General features: G+C 36.3%; 1 protein-coding gene across 2 annotated transcripts; it reads left to right on the forward strand.

The window, feature by feature from the left end:
* The first annotated feature begins 1,460 nt into the window (after positions 1–1,460).
* On the forward strand, positions 1,461–20,887 carry LOC144969615 (uncharacterized). 2 transcript variants are annotated; one of them, XM_078908756.1, is made up of 4 exons: positions 1,461–1,688; positions 6,520–7,067; positions 17,715–17,861; positions 20,375–20,835. In XM_078908756.1, the coding sequence occupies exons 2-4, from the start codon at positions 6,848–6,850 to the stop codon at positions 20,704–20,706; spliced, it is 699 nt and encodes a 232-aa protein (XP_078764882.1). In that variant the 5' UTR covers positions 1,461–1,688; positions 6,520–6,847; the 3' UTR covers positions 20,707–20,835. The 2 variants fall into 2 exon arrangements, with proteins under 2 accessions (XP_078764882.1, XP_078764883.1); XM_078908757.1 differs by lacking the exon at positions 1,461–1,688 and adding an exon at positions 4,259–4,670 and having other exon boundaries at positions 20,375–20,887.
* The last annotated feature ends 504 nt before the right edge of the window (positions 20,888–21,391 follow it).

A 21,391-nucleotide genomic window follows, 5' to 3' on the forward strand; every position in this document is an offset into this window, starting at 1 on the left:
GCACTGTGGCTAACGTCTGGGTTATTCCAGTCTTCCCTTGGAATAGACCCTAGAGACAAAATTTCCCTTTTAGGATGAATGAAGGAAATTTTATTTTTTTTATTTATTTATTTTTAAAATATTCTGACGCAGATGTGGGCGTAGAAAATCAATGCATTGCTTATTAGAGAGAGAACGTCATTGAAAGGGGGGGGGGGGGCGCACCTCTATAGTCACTCTGACGTCACACCAGTTTGACGTAACGGGTCACGCGATGTAAACAAACTATCCCTCTCTCTCTAGTTCCAGTCAATCCATACATGAATTCAATACACATTACATCGATAACCAAGATCCATGCCCATAGCTATCTTCATCACATGCCTATTACCCGAATCAACCAGCCCCACTGAACTCTCTCCCTAGTTCTAGTCAACCCAAACATCTCCACATAACCCATCGATAACCAGGGTCCATGCCCATAGCTATCCTTACCGAATGCCTATTACACGAGTCAATAAGTCCAACTGAACTCTCTCTAGTTCTAGTTAGTACCCAAACATCTCCCCATAACTCAATTCATAACCAAGGTCTATGCCCATAGCTATCATTATTATATGCCTGTTACCCGAATCAATCAGCCCCAAAGATCTTGACCATTACTCACAATCTTAATACAAGCGATGCATAGTATCTATAGAAGGAACGACATTGACGTCAGTTATCTCCGTGTTTTTGTTTTTAGCCAACCATTTTTATAAGTAGTTTTCACTAAATTCTATCAACTTTCAAGGGTTACACAGAGATTTGTGTGTTCGTACGTTATATCCGGCTGGTTTATGTTGTGAGTATTCTACATAAAAACGTATAAAAATACAGCTCTTATGTCCATCCCTGTGTCAACATTGTTATAAATACGCACAAACTGTGGGGCTGACTGATTGGGCTGCCCGGCATGTACAATGGGTAGCTATCTTAATACAACTTGTTCACAGATTGAATAGAATCGTCGTCATTTTTACTAGGTGTGTTGTTAACCAGTTGCCTATCGGACTCCGGTAAGACACGCATTAAAAAATTTGGCCAAAAAACTCATCCTACAAAAATCAATCGATTTAAATGACCCTAATCTTTGTAAAAACTCTCAAACCTGGGACCTCATGAAGCCTTTCTTAAAGTCCCAGGTTTGAGAGATTGGCCCAAGATGAATGTCACTTAATTTGATCGATATTTGAAGGACGAGTTTTCTGGTCAAATTTTTAAATACGTGTCTTTCCAGAGTACAACAATCAACTGGTGAAGGTCAGTGCGATAAAATACCCGCCAACCTCTGACTGCTCCCCCCCCCCCCCCCCCCCCTTTCGTTCTCACTCGTCGATCAGGAATCGCCAATAACCAATCAGCAATCAGCGATCTAAGCCATAGCGCTGAGGAAAGCGGAGGGAAATCGTTACATAACTACTTTCGATCTCAAGGGGTCCGGTTGACGTATCAATAAAAACGCCATGCTTTGATGTTGGAACTTCTATGAATTCATATATCATTGTTATCGTTATACTATTGTGTTTGAGTTGTTATCGTTAGAACAGTGACCATTCGATATGCGTGCAGGAAATACGATTATGTTAACGGATGCATGATTAAAATTAAAATTTTTGATCTGTACTAAGAGAAAAGGTGAATTCGTCTTTGGCATTGAAAAACAAAAGGTAAATAGTGAGATGTTAGATATCAATAATTATCATTTATCAATTATTAGTAATTCATTTATAAATTAATGATAACTGAATTTTATATTAAGTGAACACTCTTAAAAAGCAAAACAGGTTCTAATTCATTAAAATCTGTTCCTTTTCTCTTTATCTACACGAAACGATTCTCTCCACTTCCTAATTATCCTCCGCTCTCTCTCTCTCTCTCTCTCTCTCTCTCTCTCTCTCTCTCTCTCTCTCTCTCTCTCTCTCTCACTCTCTTAATAATAATAATAATAATAATAATAATAATAATAATAATAATAATAATAATAATAATAATAATAATAATAATAATAATACTCTGAGAATCTCACTTTTGCTTACACAATAAAATGACGATAATGACGATTTTATAGATAATTTATATCATCGTGATTTGGTACACAAACATAAAATTATCTATTTATCTCTAAACAGTGAAACCAGTGCAGACAAATTAATTGAACCACGTAGATCTATAGACCATTCTCTTCTTTTATGATGGGTGTTTTACGATTACAAAAATCTTTTATTCACTCCGAAATGAAAAGTAAAATTATTTATACACACATTCTTATGTTTGGTCCACAAAGATCGTAGAGTTTTATCCACCGCGTTGATAAATAAAATGGCGTAATTTTTGTGTGTGATGAGCCATGACGTTTTGGGTTTAAAGAAAATTAATTGCTGTTATAATGTGTCTTTAGCTGTATATCAAAATTCATTTGAGTTATCGCCCTTTTTCACATTGGAAAAACAAACAAAAACAAGTGTGTATTTGTGAAACATCAAGAAACGTGTTGATAAAACGATACTTTTCAAGAAAATATTATGAGCAACTGAATAAGTTAAACTAATTTGTAGAAAACAAATCAGATGATATTAAATGGAGGTATCGCCCATTAAAGCTTGTAAATAATCATACTACTCGTAGCCTATTGGGAAATCAATACCAGCAAAATAACAAAATAAAAGATAAATTTTGTTATGAAGAAATTAATGTCGTATTTAATTAACAGTTAGTGTTTGTTCGAGTAAATAGAGTTCACGTAATAGTATGAGTATATTGACAAAAAGCAATATTAGAAATGGAGAGCGAGTTTGGCAAGCACAGATAGACAAGACAAATCTTTGTGCGGCTATGTGGTCTTGTGGTATGACACTCCCTTTCGAATCGGAAGGTCCTGGGTTCAAGCCTCGCTTGGCGCATAAGTGAGTGCTTGGAAAAGGCTCTTTACTCACATTCTCTCACCGTACTCAAGTGTAAAATGAGCACCAGGCCGTTAACAGCGATGTCTCTGTCAGAATTATTTTTTTTTTGTAATATCGCCTAACAGGTGTCATGTCCCGTCCTATATGTTAAGTGTTGCTGTTGGCCAGGGACCTATTGTAAAGTGCTTTGAGCACGTTTAGTGGATATTAGGGATAGTCCTGAACCAGATGCCAGCCGAGCTCTGGAAAAACACATATTCAAAATTTGGTCAGAAAACTCTTCCTTTAAATATCGATTGATCTAAATAATAAAATTAAAAAATAAAAATTCCCTTTATTCATTCCCAAGGGGAAATTTGTCTTTAGGGTTTATTCTAAGAGAAGACTTGAATAACCAAGGCGTCAGCCGCAGTGCCGAGTCGTAAAGTGAGCTAGGGCGAGAGGACTTGCTCAAGGCCATACATTAGTAGTCGAACTCGGTACCTTTTGGGTACGAAGCAAAGACCGTACCAATGAGCCGAGCTGCCCCCGAGTCTAATCTTGGCAAAAACTCTCAAACCCTGGACTTCATAGAAGACCTTGCGAGGTCCCAGGTTTGAGAGTTTTTTCCCAGATGAGGGTCACTTAATTCAATATATATTTTCTAGCCCAATTTTTAACACGTGTGTGGTTATGTGTGTGGTCTTGCTTTCGGATCGGAAGGTCCTGGGTTCGTCCTCGCTCGACGGATAGCTGAGTCTTTGAAAAAGGCTCTCCACTCACAATCTCTCACCGTACTCAGGTGTTAAATGAGAACCTGGTTGTTAACAGTGTTGTTTTATTACGTCGAAAAAAAATGGTCTTACATCGCTTAACAGCCGTCATGTCTCATTCTACATGTTACGTGTTGTTGTTGATCATGGACCCTTTGTAAAGCACTTTGAGCACGTTTTGTAGATTTTGCGCTCTATAAACGCTCACATAAAAATATTAAAAAACAAGAAACTATTGCTGTTGACAAATTTATGAGTGATCAAACATGGCGGCCTTGATATGAGATTTCATTGTAAGTATATAAAAGGTACATATATAAAACATGCCTTTGTGCTCCTCTTTTCCATCTATTCTTTTCTCCAAGTGTGTGACAATTTTGACGGACGGAGTGACAGCAAACACAAATCCATTGAATGTGTCTGGAGACAACGATTTGATTGTACTTTGAATTACAACGAGAACATAGAACACTTTGTTGTGTTTTCATATCCCATGAATGAATGGCGTTTTGACGTCATTAAGTTAAGCTGGGGTTTTCCAAAAAGTGAAAACAATAATAAATTTGTGGGAAACGATTAGGTATCATAGTGTGAAATATATCTACGGTCTATCAGTTTCAAAGTTTTGTATTGTATTGTGTGTTTGTATTCAGAGAATGCGTTTGCTACTGGGTTCAGTCACTTGATAAATGAATGCGTAATAGTTACAATCATAGCCCTACTATAATACTCTTTTAGTACGCCATGGTTACAATGATTCATATCATATCGTATCATTTAACCCTCTCCTTACCAACTATAGGAAAATCGTCACTTGCGTTACGATACAACCAACAGTTTTCTTATTCAAAATTTATTTTGTACATCATGAAATTTAAAGAAAATTAACAGTGTGTTGTAGAGTTTGTTATTGGATTTTGCTATCCAAGTTTATGAGTAATTCTCGCAAAACTGTAAAGCAATTTGAAGACAGAGTACTTCCTTTCAGTTTTCTGTGAGTGATTTTATTGATTTTATTGAATAATATAATATATGATCGCATGTGCATATAATATGTATAAGCGCCTCCGAGCACTTTTGGTGGAAAGGGGCGCTATGGAAATTACACATTATAATAATAATAATAATAATAATAATAATAATAATAATAATAATAATAATAATAATAATAATTATTATTATTATTATTATTATTATTATTATTATTATTATTATTATTATTATTATTATTATTATTATTATTATTATTATTATTATTATTATTATTATTGCCTTTTTCACCCTTCTCTATCCTGAGCTAACTTTTTATCTCGTTCCATGTCTTATCACTTCTCTGTATATCAGCTTCTTTAATTCTTCTCCGTGTTCCTCGTGGCCTTCCCCCCTGATCTTCTGCCCTGAGGGTTCCAGTCCAATACTTTCTTTGTTATAGTGGAGTCATTCTTTCTAAGGGTGTGTCCAATCCACCCCTATCGTCTTCTTCCTATTCCCTCTCCCACTGGTTTCTAATGTGTTCTTTTCCATACTTCTTCATTTTTTATTCTATCCATCCATTTTATTCTGAGTATGCACCTGTTTACGAAAATATGTACCCTCCTTATACATGCATGTGATGCATTCCAAGTTTCACATCCATACAGTAGGACAGACTTCACGTTTGAGAAAAACATTATAAATATGATCATGTTTTGCCTTTTATACATTCTGATCACATCAATGGCGTTACTGGGAGACGTGACATCAGACTATTGAATCCAATTGGATTCAATAGTCTGATGTCATGTCGCCCAGCAAAAGCAGCCATCGTGGTTCTAAACAAATAAAATCGGTACTTTTTATTCTTCATGCTCAATAGAACCAAATAGTAAACTATGTGTAAACTTAAACGTTTATAATATGATCGAGAAAATCGTGTGATAACTAGTCACCCATTTGGCGGTATGAAAACAATAACAATGATCAGAGAAAGGTCGAATTCATTCAGTTTATTGGGTTTTTTTAATGGTTGGCTGAAGAAGGTATTGGCCCGAAACGTTCCGTGTTTGGTATGTTCTTCTCTTTTGAAGCTGTTATATTCATTTTTGTTTGTTACTTTTTACGTTCTATCGTGTATTTTGAAAACTACGTGGTGTTAGTATATTTAGTGAATAAATAAAACAAGTGTGAAGAAATGTAATTTGTCAATACTTAACATAAGGCAAATGTTTGTAAATGTGTGAGGGGTTTCCCCTTTATCAAAACAATTGATTAAATACATATTTAAGAACACTGTAATATACATGCTGATGATGATGATGTTGATGATGATGATCATCATCATCATCATCATCATTATCATTATCATCATCATCATCATTCTCATCATCATCATCATCACTATCATCATCAGCAGCAGCAGCAGTAGCAACAGCAGCATCATTATCATCATCATCATCATCATCATCATCACCATTATCATCTTCATAACCATCGCCGTCACCACCACCACCATCTTGTGCATCACAACCACAATTATCCTCATTGTCGTCGTACTCATCATCATCATCATCATCATCATCATCATCATCATCATCATCATCATCATCATCATCATCATCATCCTCATTATCCTCAACATCCTCACCTCATCTTTATAACCACCAGGACCACCATCATCATTATCATCATCCTATCATCATCATCATCATCATCATCATCATCATCATCATCATCATCATCATCATCATCATCATCATCATCATCAATATCACGATTGTCATTATCATCACCATAATCACCAAATTCTTACTATTAAACATAATATCATCAGCTAATGAATTATATTCTATCAACAATTCTGCCAGGTCCGTTACGAGACAAAGGATGTCAAGAACTTGAATAACCACGAAATCAAAACAAGAGATTTGACTACAGGAAAGTCGTTTAAAATCCATTAGCCTTTGATTGCAGATTGGCGTTTGAATAACAAAAACTAAATATTGCTATTTTTGGGGGTTGTAAACTTTACATAAAATATGTGAAAATCCAACACTGTGATGAGACATAAAATTGCAAAAAAATGTTAAATAAATTCTAAAATCACAGAAAGAAACTTGGAGTAAAGTTTGTTTTCAAAACCATCTTTTTAACGTATCATCAATTATTATTTCATCTTTAAAAACAAAATACAAAATGGAGGATCAGTACCTGAAGGAGAGTTTGAAAAGTTACCAAAAGTGTCACGTGCACAATTCGGCACGACGGAATTCTCTGATGAAGAAAACCATCAACTTTGAGAGACAGCGGAAGTTGACGAGTAACAAAATGGACAAGGAGGAGCGACAGCTGAGGGAACAGCTTAAAAACATGAAAATTGAACAGACTAAAAATAGCATCTCGTCGGGCGTCAGAGGTGAGTATTTATTTAAACATTATATATTAATTGATATATTAATGAAGTTAAAATTTATTTTAAAATTCACGCCCTTTCTCAACTTTATCTAGCAATGACTATCCCGCACAAATCTTTGGGCCTCTTTTTCGCTCACGGTGCCCAAATTCGCGACAAAATATGGGACGAAGCCGTTTCGTACATGCTATTTTAAAAAATTAATTACGACGCTGTTTATAATTGAATATGACTGAAAGTTGGCACACAGTTAGAAAAGAGATCATTTTAGATTATGTCAAGCGACAAAACTCGTACGATTACCAGAAAACCGTTAAAGATAGATTTTTACTCTTTGGAGTACAATATTTCTAAAACTACAAAGAGGAGAGATTTTGTCGCTCATAAGGTTATATATGCACATTTCTTCTATTTATATTTCAAATTTCATTCGATTATGATAAGTACTTTTCCCGTATTCTCACAAAACATCAACCCAATTTGCATTTCAATGAGTGAAAATATGGAGATGGCCATTTTGCTCCACCATCGCGCGACACGAAAATGACGTGAGCGAGGCAATGCTGCCAGATGGCCAGACTTTAACCTGACCAAATTCGACTTCAAAAGTGGCTAAATAGAAAATCATATGGCTTTCAATATTAAGACTGGCCCACTTAAAATGAACTAAATTTTAACAAACAGAAAATTGAATAGACTAGGATAAATGTCACTGAGACAAACATAGATGAATAAAATGTAAAAAAAAAATAGAAACAAAATTATATATTTGGCCACACACGTGGCCATCTGACAACCTTGTTCGCGACGACGGATGACACAAATCCTCGCGCGATTTTTTATGTTATGTCATAGGGATAGTAGATTAACACATTCTCTCTCTCTCTCTCTCTCTCTCTCTCTCTCTCTCTCTCTCTCTCTCTCTCTCTCTCTATCTATCTATCTATCTATCTATCTATCTATCTATATATCTCTCAAATAAATACTAGAACTAACATAAGCCATGGTCTCACGGGACTGATTGATAATAATTCAGCAGGCATTTTTCGTGTCATTTGTATGGGTTGTAGACACAAGATTACACTTCGGAAAAGTTCCAAATGATCAATATTATGTATATTTTAAAACAAATTTATAGTTGACCCTAGCCATACAGCTCTAAAACTATACAAGTTAGAACTCTTCTGATGTCTTCATCATATTTTCTGATAATTTTGCCATAAAATTGCCGAGTTTTAATATCACATTCCACGTATTAAGCGAGATACAGGCACAAACCAGAATAAAACGCAGAAAAAGCGTCCCATATTTTCCGTATTTTTTTCTCTGTGTGAGTCATCCAAATAAATGACATCTTTGAAACCGTATACCTTTGTTATATTTTAATGGATTTTCAAAATTCAAAAAGATTTTTACTCAGTGGAGATAGGGCTTTGATATAAGATTAGTATTTTCTACAATAATAGAAAACAAAAATTTTCATAGTCATTGCTACTTAATCATTAGATCTCGTTGACTGGGCGTTCCATGAAGGATTTTTTAAGATAATCGAACAAGATGTCTGATGTCAACAGGAATCACCCATGTTGTCCAAAATATCAGTCAATTAATTAAGACATAAAATACAAATTTAAAAGTGAATACATAAAGTACTTTGGGAATAAATAAATGAATAAATGAATTAAGTAATAAATAGATAATGAATAAATAAATATACAAATGAATAAATATATAAATAAATAAACATGTGAATTAATGAATGAATGAATGAATGAATAAAGAGGAAGAAGACTAATCCGGGAGAGAGTCATTAATCTTCAAACGAAGTTGGCCAAAAATTGATGCTGTGCGTTTAGCTAAATACTTTCAACATCTTCCAGCTGCCGGATATAGCGTGCTAACACACAGCATTATGTGAAACCTTGAACGTATACAGTTTGGTTGATAGAATTTAGTGAGATGTAATCACAAGATGGCTGCTAAAAATTAACAAAGAGCTGATTGACGTCAACTTTTAACGTTTATTGTTCCACCCCTGTCCCTAAATTATAACGCGTAATGATATCATGTTTACAATAATAATTTGTGACGTCAGATAATTAATCGTTAAATTTCACTGGAAATTAGATTCTTTAAAAAGAAATATAATTTGAACATGGCTTTTATTCAAAGATGGCGAAATAAAAAATCATTGAAGATCATAAAAGATTTCTTACATTCTTGCTTTTTGGAATTCGAACTTTGTTCACAACGCGCACTCGCAAGCTCGTGCAGCGGTTGGGAACACGTCCGGAATTCCAAAAAATCAAGAGTGTAAGAATCGTATAATGTTACACATAGTTTTGTGTGTTGGTAAGTTATGTACTGCTGCGGGTGTTGTGAGTAATCTAACTAAGGGCATAGCATCATTAGAATAGTCGTGGTCACATTGTAGATCAGGTACTTGATTTAAACATGGAAATTTTTCTGGTTTATAAACATCTGTACGGGCCTGGCGATTGTTAGAGTTTTTGATTATTCTCTTATTTATTCATAGTGTCGGTAGCTTAGCGATGGGTTGTCTTGTCTTGTCATAAATGGCAAGCGATGGGTGACAATGGAAAAATTCTGGTCTCGATGTTGTGTCCTTGAGTAATCCACTCTACATATATAACTCCATTCTACTCAGATGTGAACGAGGACCTGACTAAAGGCAGTGACAGATATTCTAAAAGTGTTAGTAGAAAATTGACGCCTAACAGGCGACTGGTACCATATGACCTACTGAGGGAATAAATGAAAAATTTTGAAGCGTATTGGGTATGGTAAATCCGTAGGAATGTTCTATATAAGTGTTATGTTTATTTATTTATCCATCTATTTAGTTCATTCAACAAAATTGTTCAATAAATTTTCATAATAATATTGATGGCTTTTTGTGTCGAAGACTTTTCTACACAGCACAAAGCAAACATTAAAAAAAAAACCCAGAAAACAAACAAGCAAACAAACAAATAAAAATGATACAAGTTTAAACAAATACTTGAAAGAAAAACAATTTAAATAAAAACTTTATCAAATCTCCACAAAGGTTTCACAACTGCTAATTCAAAATATTTTGATCTCAAGATAAGACTTGACAGAATCCATTCATTCTGTCCGACCTTTTGCAAAATCTCAAACCACAAACAATATAGTTAACACGTCTTGAATAACTGTCCATGTCAACCCCCCTCCCCCACTCCCTAATCCAGTAAGTGTCACATAGGTCTACAGGAGATAGAGTAGCGAACTGTTTGACTATAGGATCAACGGGTCTACGATATACGATTGCTTAATGATTAGACTAACGGTAGTAAACAGGGGGCCAAAGGTGAAGTGCCCAGCAAACATTACCGCCACTGCTGTTGTTGCGATCGAACCTTTCTCGGACCTGCCTTACTTGATATTGTAAAATATCGTAGGCTATGTAGTCTAGTGGTATGACACTCGCTTTCGGATCGGAAGGTCCTGGGTTCGAGCCTTGCTCGGCGCATAGTTGAGTTCTTGGAAAAGGCTCTTCACTCACATTCTCTCACCGTACTCAAGTGTAAAATGAGTATACCTGGCCGTTGACAGCGTTGTCTCTGTCGGGAAAAATGGTATTATCGCCTAACGGACGTCATGTCTCATCCTACATGTTTGGTGTTGCTATTGGTCAGGGACCCCTCGTAAAGCGGTTTGAGCACGTTTAGTGGATATTGCACTATATAAAAGCTCAACTGTTTCTTTTTTTTTTCCGGTCGGAAAAAAGAGACAGCATTACTAAATCTTTGAAATACCATCTGTCCTAAAATCGTGTTAGATAATGCTTCAAATTCCTTGATTTATGTGCTCTGGCACTAAAATTGAATTTTCAACAAGTTTTATTGAAATTGGGGTGCGAAGTGGCCGAGTGGTTAAGGCGTTGCACTGAGACTCGGAAGGTCCCGGTTCGAGCCCCGCTTCAGGCACTTTCGTTTTTTTCCTTGAGCAAGATTATTAACACCAATTTGCTCACTTCGACAACATGGGTGATTCCTGTTGGCATCAGACATCTTGTTTGATGAGTTATCTATATTCCTTCGTGGAATGCCTAGACGACGATATCTTATGATGTCGTGGCGGAAGGGCATACTTTAAAAAAAATTGAAATTAATTCCTCAATACGTATTTGCAATTACAGGGAGAAAATTCGTAAAATTACGATTTTTTTGTAATCTTAAGCAGGTCGGTATTCCACTTCAAACTGACCACTCCTCCAAATCGCTGGATAAGACACAGGTAGTGACCCCGCATACATATATACTGTCATACTCTGGAAAAACCCATATTTTAAAAATTTGGCCAGAAAACTCGTCCTTCAAATATCGATCGATTTGAATGACCCTCATCTTGGCAAAACACTCTCAAACCTGGGACTATATTAAAGACTTCGCGATGTCCTAGGTTTGAGAGGTTTTTGCCAAGATGAGGGTCGTTTAAATCGATCGATATTTGATGGACGAGTTTTCTGACCAATTGTTTCAATATGGGTTATTCCAGAGTACAACAGTACAGATATATGAAACAAGAATTAATAGGATATTGGTACAGATTGTTGGGGTTAGGTTATCTTTAACCCCCCCCCCCCCCCCCCTATGTACCTACACTGACACCTTTTGGCACTTGTGGCAGTGGAGGTGTACAGATTTTACAAGTCTGGAAACGCAACATTTAATGGGTCTCTCGTTGTTGTGATAGGAATAATATTAATATTATACCAACATGTACTTATTTACAAGTCCTGATAGCCCAGACTTCAATGGTCTCATTGTTTTAATGGAATTATTATTACTATTATTATTATTATTATTATTAATATTATTATTATTATTATTATTATTATTATTATTATTATTATTATTATTATTATTATTATTATTATTATTATTATTATTATTATTATTATTATTATTATTATTATTATTATTATTATTATTATTATTATTATTATTATTATTATTATTATCATTATTGTTATTGTTATTATTATTTTATTATTAATATATAATAATAATAATAATAATAATAATAATAATAAATATAACAGTAATAATGATAATAATAATAATAATAATAATAATAATAATAATAATAATAATAATAATAATAATAATAATAATAATAATAATAATAATAATAAATATAACAATAATAATGATAATAATAATAATAATAATAATAATAATAATAATAATAATAATAATAATAATAATAATAATAATAAGAATGATGATGATGATGATAATAACAATATTATTTCTCACACCAACAAAAAATAACAACGGAAATCTCTTAACAAATAGCCATGGGTTTCCCTTATCAACAAACCATAATAGAGCATTTATCCAAGATACAGATTCTTGACTATAAAATCAAATTTTTAAAAAATCTAAACCATCCCAAAACGATACCTTTCTAAGCGGTGTGTTATGTCGTACTTCTAGAAAAACACGTATCTAAAATTTTGGTCAGAAAACTCGTCCTTCTAATATCGGTCGAAGCGATTAAAATGACCCTCATCTTGCTAAAAATAAAACCCTCAAACTTTAAACTTCACGAAAATCACAGCGTTGATAGTTTTTTTGTGCGGCTATGTTGTCTTGTGGTATGACACTCGCTTTCGGATCGGAAGGTCCTGGGTTCGAGCCTTGCTCGGCGCATAGTTTAGAAGGCTTTTTACTCACATTCTCTCACCGTACTCAGGTGTAAAATGAGTACCTGGCCGTTAACATCGGGGTCTCTGTCCGAAAAAAATGTAATATCGCTTTACAGACGTCATGTCCCGTCATACATGATAAATGTTGCTGTTGGCCAGGGACCCTTTGTAAAGCGCTTAGAGCACGTTTAGTGAATATTGCTCTATATAAAAGCTCAATTCTATATTTTTTAAATTTTTAGTAAGATGGGGGTAATTTCAAGATAAAGATCTGAAGAAATGTGTTTGAAACAGTGCCAGGGAAAGCACGGTTTCATATACACAATTAAGAAATTAAGGAGCAGGCACCGGTACAAGATAAAGGTATAAACAAGTGTGTATGAAAGATGCCAGACAAAGCAAGAAAGAAAGATACAGGTACAAAGCAATCCCAAAAAATCAGACGACCTAGACCTCTTGTATTTTTCTTTCTTGCTTTGTCTGGCACCTTTCATACACACTTGTTCAGTTCTTCATCTTAAGCTGATGCCCGCTCCCTAATTTTTCCACTTTGTGGGACATTTTAATCGATTGATTTTTGAAGGACTGGTCTTCTGGACAAAATTTTAAATTAATACGTTTTATTTTCAATGTACAGCAGTATGCCCCATTGACGAAATAAGCATACTACCTTCTTCTTATTATTATTATTATTATTATTTTTCTTCTTCCTTCTTCTTCTTCTTCTTCATCTTCTTCTTCTTCTTCTTCTTCTTATTATTTTATTATTTTATTTTATTATTATTATTATTATTATTATTATTATTATTATTATTATTATTATTATTATTATTATTATTATTATTATTATTATTATTCTTTTAGCTTATCCCGCATTTTGCAGGGTTGCCATAATGAATGCCACATCTCCATGCATCTCGGTTCATAGCATCATCTTCCTCCAGGCCCAATTCTTTCATATCGTCCTTTACCTTATCCCACCATCTAGTCTTTGGGCGCCCCTTTTTCCTCTTTCCCGCTAATTGTAAGTCCAATACTTTCCTTCCTACGTACTCCCTCTCTCGTCTCTTAACATGTCCGAACCATTTCACTCTATCTTCACTCATCATTCTCCACTTCAGTCATAATACCTTGAGCATTTAATTGAGCATTTATATAGCGCAATATCCACTAAACGTGCCCAAAGCGCTTTACAAGCACTCCCTGACCAACAGCAACACGTAACATGTAGAACGAAACATGACGCCTGATAGGCGATATTAGACTCTACATTTTTTTCCCGACATAGACAACGCTGTTAACGACCAGAGACTCATTTTACACCTGAGTACGATGAGAGAATATGAGTAAAGAGCATTTTCCAAGGACTCAACTTTGCGTCGAGCGAGGCTCGTAACCAGGACCTTCCCATCAGAAAGCGAGTGTCATACCACTAGACCACATAAATTATCTTAATATTTCAATGCGACAACAACAACAAAATCACATTTCCAATTATTTTTCCTTTAACCCTCTCCTTACCACCATCAGCAAAATCGTCACATTTGTTACGACACACAATATACATTTTTTTCTTATTCAGATTTATTTTGTACATCACAATGATCTTTGTTTAATTCATAAGAACATAAAGTTGCTTTGTAGAGAGATTGTTGGAGTTTTAAAAATCCATTTTTTTGCTGGGTTAGCCTGCCATTTGGGGAAAATACTGAAAATGATCAGTAAGGAGAGAGTTAAAGTCCTTCAATTTTACACAAAATCACCGTTACGAACCGATAAATCACACCATCAATCATTTCATCCAAGGCGATACCCAGAATTGGGCAATTTCTCGACAATCCCAGATAAAATTGGATCAAGGGATTCTGCCATAAATCATCTCCAGGAGATTTGGGCAAAGAGAATTCTGACAGGCTTACCCGATAATAGCCAAAGACGTTATCAGAAATCCTTATCATCGCAGTCAGGTCCTTGATCCATTAATGTTACATAATCCAGGGCCCGATTTATTTAATTTCTCGTCACAAAACACTTGAAGTAGAGGCAAATTATTCCTTCAACTTGACTTGGGTTCAGTGAACTTGCTTTGAAATTTTAAACGAAAAGGAATTTTTAAAGAACGAATTGCGAAAGTTTTGGTTGTGGCAGGATTTAATAATAGAGCCATAATTATAGAACCTTAAATCTTTGTTGATTCCATCTTCTTTTTCTCCTTCTCCTCCTCCTCCTCCTTCACCTCCTCCTCCTCCTCCTCCTCCTCCTCCCCCACTCGCGAAGTCCCAGGTTTAAGAGGTTTTTTTGGGGTTCTTTTTTTGCCAATATGAGGGTCATTTAAATCGATCGATATTTGAAGGACGAGTTTTCTGGCCAAATTTTAAATTATGGGATTTTCCAGAGTACGGCATACTGTGGATTGAACACTTCAGCTGTTTTAGAATTGAATAAAACCCCACGCGAATTTCAAAAACAATTCATGGAGTCTCTTTTCCACGAATACTGTTCACGTCTTATTTAACAAGTAATAAAAAATATAAGAATTCCCTTTATTCATCCCATAGTGGAAATTTTTTATCTAGGTTCATTTCCAAACGAAGACTGGAATAACCCCAGGCGTCAGGCGCAGTACAACGCCGCAAATTGAGCTAGGGCGAGGTGACTTGCTCAAGGCCGCACAGTGCAGCGGCGGGTGGTACTTTTCGGGTACGAAGCAAAGACTGTACCGCTGAGCCACGCTGTCACCCAACAAGGAAGTATGATATTGTCTTTTGTAGTTATTCATCGACAAATAAACAAACACACACACACGCGCACACACACACACACACACACACACACACACACACACACACACACAAAACCACAAACAATTAATCAAAGCCTCAAATTACATACAGAAATCTTTTCCCACCCACCAGATTTTGATTAGAGTGCGAGACTAGTGTAATGTAAACAAAAATATCAGTGATTTTTTCACTCCTCCTCCCCGCCCCTCCATCCCTCCTCCCCTCCACCCTACCCACCCCTCGCAAACCTTATCATTCAATTATGTTACCACCACCCCCTTTCCCCTCCCAAATCAGTTTAATATCAAAAACAACAAAAGTAGTCCTTCAGCGCCATGAGGCCCACATAGCGGGATTTTCTTCCGGTTTCCATAGCGTGAAACGGACAATATCAATTGCTTGCTATCCTTAGGATAGGACGCTAGTCTATCGGAAAGCACTTTCCGCCAGATCTAACAGATCCAGATACCCAATCACTGCTGGGTAAGTGGACGGGAGGGGGGGGGGCGTCAGAAAAAAAAATATCGACTGCACCCGGGATCGATCTCGGTCCCTTTGGGGGTGATGAGGAATCAACTGGATAACAGTACGGTCCCATGTTAAACATGTCATGTGATCAGTATGTATAAAGTCAAAACATGACCAGATTTATAATGATGTTCTCCTCCGGATACACTTTTATGCTCGTCGGAGAAGTATTTCATAAGGGCGGTGATGGAGATAATGACGCCCGCCATTGTTCAGATAAGTTAGTTACTATGCGTCATTACGAGGCAAGTGACGTCGCGACTGTTGAATCCTATGTACCCATCTTCACGTGTTAGGGCAGCGTTTTGACACCTTATTCAGTTGAGATCGATGAGAATTTTGCCAGACTTTGTCAGTAATCCTGCGTGCTATCTCTTCTGTTGTCCTTATCGCAGTACAGGCTTCATGGCACGTAGGTCTTATTATATAAACACAACGTGTTCCATAACAGTTCTGTCGTACTCTAGAAAAAAACCTCTATTTAAAGATTTGGCCAGAAAACTCGTCCTTCAAATATCGATCGATTTTAATGACCATCATCTTGGCAAAAACTCTCAAACCTGGGACATAGAGGAAGACTTCGCGAAGTCCCAGGTTTGGGGTTTTTGTCAAGATGAGGGTCATTTAAATCGATCGATATTTGAAGGACGAGGTTTTTGGCCAAATCTTTAAATATGGGTTTTTCCAGAGTACGGCAGTTATTGTTATGGTCAGTTGGTCAGTCGTATTCTGATAATATACAAATTTAACATTTGGGCCAGGAAACTCATTCTTCAAATTACATCGATGGATAAAAATTACCTTCAACTTGTCAAAAACTCAAGGAAGTCCCGGGTTTGAGAGTTTTTAACACAATGAGGGAAATTTTAATTCATCGATATCTGAAGGGCGAGTTCCCTTGACAAAGTTTTAAATGTGGGGCCATATGACACTCGCTCTCGGATCGGAAGGTCCTGGGTTCGAGCCTCGCTCGGCGCATAGTTGAGTCCATGTAACAGGCTCATTGCTCATAAGGTGTAAAATCAGTACTTGGCCGTGAACAGCGTTGTCTCTCTCCGAAAGAAATTGTAATATCGCCTAACAGGCGTCATGTCAAGTCCTACATGTTAAGTGTTGCTGTTGGCCAGGGACCCCCTGTAGAGCGCTTTGAGCACGTTTAGTGATTAATGCGCTATATAAAAGCTCAAGTTTTTATTTTTTTTTAATGAGTTCTTTTATAAAGAAAAATAAATACAAAGAAAACGGCCGAGGTGGAAGAGACATGATTGTACAATAATACTCAAAATTAACCAGTAGATTTTTAACCATTCAAAATGTGTTCGGACAAATATAGTTGGTTGTTTATAAACACTAACGTGAATGAAGTCGACCTCTCTCTGATCATTGTTATTGGGTTTTTTTACCGCCAAATAAGTGACTAGATATAACACGGTTTTATCGATTATATTATAAAAGTTTACACAAAGTTTTCTGTGTTGGTTGATCAAGCGGTAAAACAGCGGGTGTTTTACTTAGACATCGATAGTAAAACCTGTGTGGTTTGATATGTTTACCAATCACTGCTATTGTTTACATTATGACGACTGTCCGAGAGGCGTGGTTATCGAAGTGTCTATATATTACATACGTGTTTATTCCCAGGTGGTGAAGTTCCTAAGAGGTCCCAAAAAACGACTCCCCCAGCCAACCCTTTCAGCAAGGTCTTCGTCGAGCCATATCCTGTGACGTTTGGTGGACACACCCCTTCCGTCTTCAGACAGAGATCTTTCACAACAAATCACACAGATGGTAAGACATAGAATGTAACAAGAAATCTACAAAATATCTCTGTCGTTTATTTAGAATTTATTATTGTATTTATGTCTTTATTGTTTTGGGGTTTGTTTTTTTTGGGGGTTTTTTTTTATTTGTTTTTTTTTCGTTTTTTGTTGTTGCTGAAAAAGGGTTTTGAGACCGAAACGTTACGTGTGTTTTTTGTTTTTTTGTTGGAGCTATTATATTCATTTTTGCTTATTTTATTACTTTTTACAATTCACAGCTTCTAGCAGCTTAGTATCCAGGGCTGCCAGATGGCCTCGTTTGTGAGCCAAAATGAGCCACATAGAGAATCGCGTTTCTTCTATTACCGATGAGTTTTTCAAATAGGTCACACTAATAGTAGAGTGTGGCCGCGTGAGGTTCTATTTTGCTACTTTTGAATCGAAATACACTTCAACAGTCGTAACGTCACTTCCCTCGTAATGACGCATGGTAACTTAGTAACTGGCTCTAAACTATCGGAACAATGGCGGACGCCCTCATGAAACATTTCTCCGACGAGCATAAAAGCGTATCCAGAGGAAAAAAAAACCATTATAAATCTGATCATGTTTTGACTGTTACACATTCTGATCACAAGACATATGAAAAGTTCTAGCCAGCATGAAGATTAAAAAGTACCGATTTTCTTTGTTTAGAACCACGATGGCCGCCGTTGCTGGGCGACGTGACATCAGACTATTGTATCCAATTGGCCACGAAGCACTGTAGCCACCTGGCAGATCTGGTATCACTTTGACAAATTATGGTATACCAATAGTTGATTCTATGAGACAGAATCTCTATGTCGGGGCACCACCTCACCCCACCCAATTATGAATAGATCGGGTTTCCAGCTTATCTAAATGAAAACGTGCCTCAATGGTGGATTGGTTGGTGAGGTGCTAAAGACCTGGGTTTCTCTCTCTCTCTCTCTCTCTCTCTCTCTCTCTCTCTCTCTCTCTCTCTCTCTCTCTCTCTCTCTCTCATATCGGCGACGTGGTCTAGTGGGATGACACTAGCCTTAGGTCCAGGGTTCGAGTCCTCCTCTGAGTGGCGCAAAGTTGAGTCTTTGGAAAATGCTCTTTACTGACATTCTATCACCTTACCCAGGCATAAAATGAGAAACTGGCCTAAAAATATCATAACATCGCTTTACAGGCGCCATGTCTAGTCTTGATTGTTAAGTGTTGTTTTCAAAGCGCTTTGAGCCCATAATTTAAGAGATATTGCTATATATAAATGCGCAAGGGTTTTGTCTTTTAGCTGCCCTCTCCCCCCACTCTTTTGCCGTTGACCTTTCAGATCCCCAGGTCTCACCTTTCGTGACCTCTTTTCTAGAGAGAGGGAGGGAGAGGTGACGGGGGGAGGGGCGAGGAGGTTCGTTGAGAGGACGCACAAGCCACACATCATTAGTCATCGAATTTCCAAGTACAACAACTCAATAAACAATAAAGATACACACAGATAAAAAACATATTGAATTAAAAGGCATTTAATAAGGTTTTAGTCAACAGAAGTTTAATTTATCTTAAACAAGCAGGTTTTTTTAAAAAACTTGAGCCTTTATACAGCGCAATATCCACTAAACGCACTCAAAGTGCTTTACAAAGGTTCCCTGACCAACAGCAACACGTAACATGTAGAACGAGACATGACGCCTGTTGATCGATCTTAGAAATTTTTTTTTTCCGACAGTGACAACGCTGTTAACGACCAGGTACTCATTTTACACCTGAGTACGGTGAGAGAATATGAGTAAAGAGCCTTCTTAAAGGACTCAACTATTCGCCGAGCGAGGCTCGAACCCAGGACCTTCCGATCCGAAAGCGAGTGCCATACCACAAAACCACATAGCCGCCCAATAATACATCATGTTGCCAACCATATTTTACAAGTGTTTCTATCTATACACCAAATACTTACCAAGCTATAATAATAATAAATGGCACTATAAGATTTGCGTTTTGGATTGGTCCTTTACACATACCGTGGAAATCTAGCCATATTCTTTTAGGGGACAGCGTGGCTCAGCCGTACGGTCTTTGCTTCGTACCCGAAAGGTATCGAGTTCGATCACCCGCCGCTGCGCTGTGTGTCCTTGAGCAAGTCACTTCGTCTTAGCTCAATTTTCGGCGCAGCACTGCTGCTGACACCTGGGTTACTCCAGTCTTCCCTTGGAATATACCTTAGAGAAAAATTTCCCCTATGGGATGAATAAAGGGAATTAATTATTATTATTATTATTATTATTATTATTATTATTATTATTATTATTATTATTATTATTATTATTATTATTATTATTATTATTATTATTATTATTATTATTATTATTATTATTATTATTATTATTATTATTATTATTATTATTATTATTATTATTATTATTGTTTTATTATTATTATTATTATTATTATTATTATTATTATTATTATTATTATTATTATTATTATTATTATTATTATTATTTTAAACACACTGCATTTTACCTTCATCCACAGAAGAAGGCATGAAATATGCCGCTCGACGAGGTCGGCGGGTCTCCAAGGAATTCGAAGACCTCAACATGAACACTTCCACAGGGCAGCTGGCTATCCCATTCCATCTGCTCCGGGGCCGATCCAAAGGATCCCCGAGTTCTTCCGGCACACCCTCGCCGTCCACGCCAAGACGAGGGTTGACAGGATCAGTGTCCAGCCTGGACTCCTCTGAGAACTCCCAATGGGCAGGTAACCCAGAGGCCATACATTCTGTGAGAAGACCCCGGAAATCGGTCACACAGCAAGACAGAGAAAAGTTGATGAAAAGGAAACAAGAACTTTCATCATCTTAATAAATGCAATGTTGATTATCTATAACAAATGTGAGGCTGGCTGAGAAAACCCGGGAAGATGCGGCAAGCTTCGATTCGAGATATGAGCCAAAATCGAAGATAAAGTGTTTCCCATAGCAACAAAAAAAATTTATTCACAAAAAATTCATAACTTGGGTTCTAATAGACATAGAAAGAAAAATTAAAGTGGTAAATGATCAGAAAGATGTGGTCTACACCACTGCAAACATAACTCAATTTATGAAATTTGCGCATCTTTCCGGGTGTTCTCAGCCAGCTACACAAATATGTCTCATGTATACTGTAAATATATATATATATATATATATATATATATATATATATATATATATATATATATATATATATATAAATGTTACTCATCGTTTCATTCTGGTGGCATGTCAAAGTGGAACAGTTGCCAAAACGTGAACCTAATGTGAAAATGAGAAGATATAAATATACACATGGAGGGAGGGAGAGGGGCGGGGAAGGGGTGCTACATTTTGATAAGAACTTTACCAAAGTTGTATCTGTCTTTGACTCGAAATTGTTTTGGGTTTTTCTAACATGAGAACTTTACCAACGTTAAAATATATTTCTAAATCTAAACAGGTCTTGGTTTTTGTAACTTTAGAACTTTACTAAAGTTGTGGAGCAACGTGGCTCAGCTGCACGGTCTTTG

Source organism: Berghia stephanieae, chromosome 3 (genome assembly GCF_034508935.2).
Source record: "Berghia stephanieae isolate SIO BIC M18660-M18661 chromosome 3, UCSD_Bste_1.3, whole genome shotgun sequence".
NCBI classification, from domain to species: domain Eukaryota; kingdom Metazoa; phylum Mollusca; class Gastropoda; order Nudibranchia; family Aeolidiidae; genus Berghia; species Berghia stephanieae.

Bases quoted from the DNA above. Each gene is read 5' to 3' on its own strand.
- LOC144969615 (XM_078908756.1), top strand. From the start codon at position 6,848: ATGGAGGATCAGTACCTGAAGGAGAGTTTGAAAAGTTACCAAAAGTGT. The intron at 7,068-17,714 runs GTGAGTATTTAT...GTTTATTCCCAG, and splicing joins CATCTCGTCGGGCGTCAGAG to GTGGTGAAGTTCCTAAGAGG. The intron at 17,862-20,374 runs GTAAGACATAGA...CTTCATCCACAG, and splicing joins CACAACAAATCACACAGATG to AAGAAGGCATGAAATATGCC.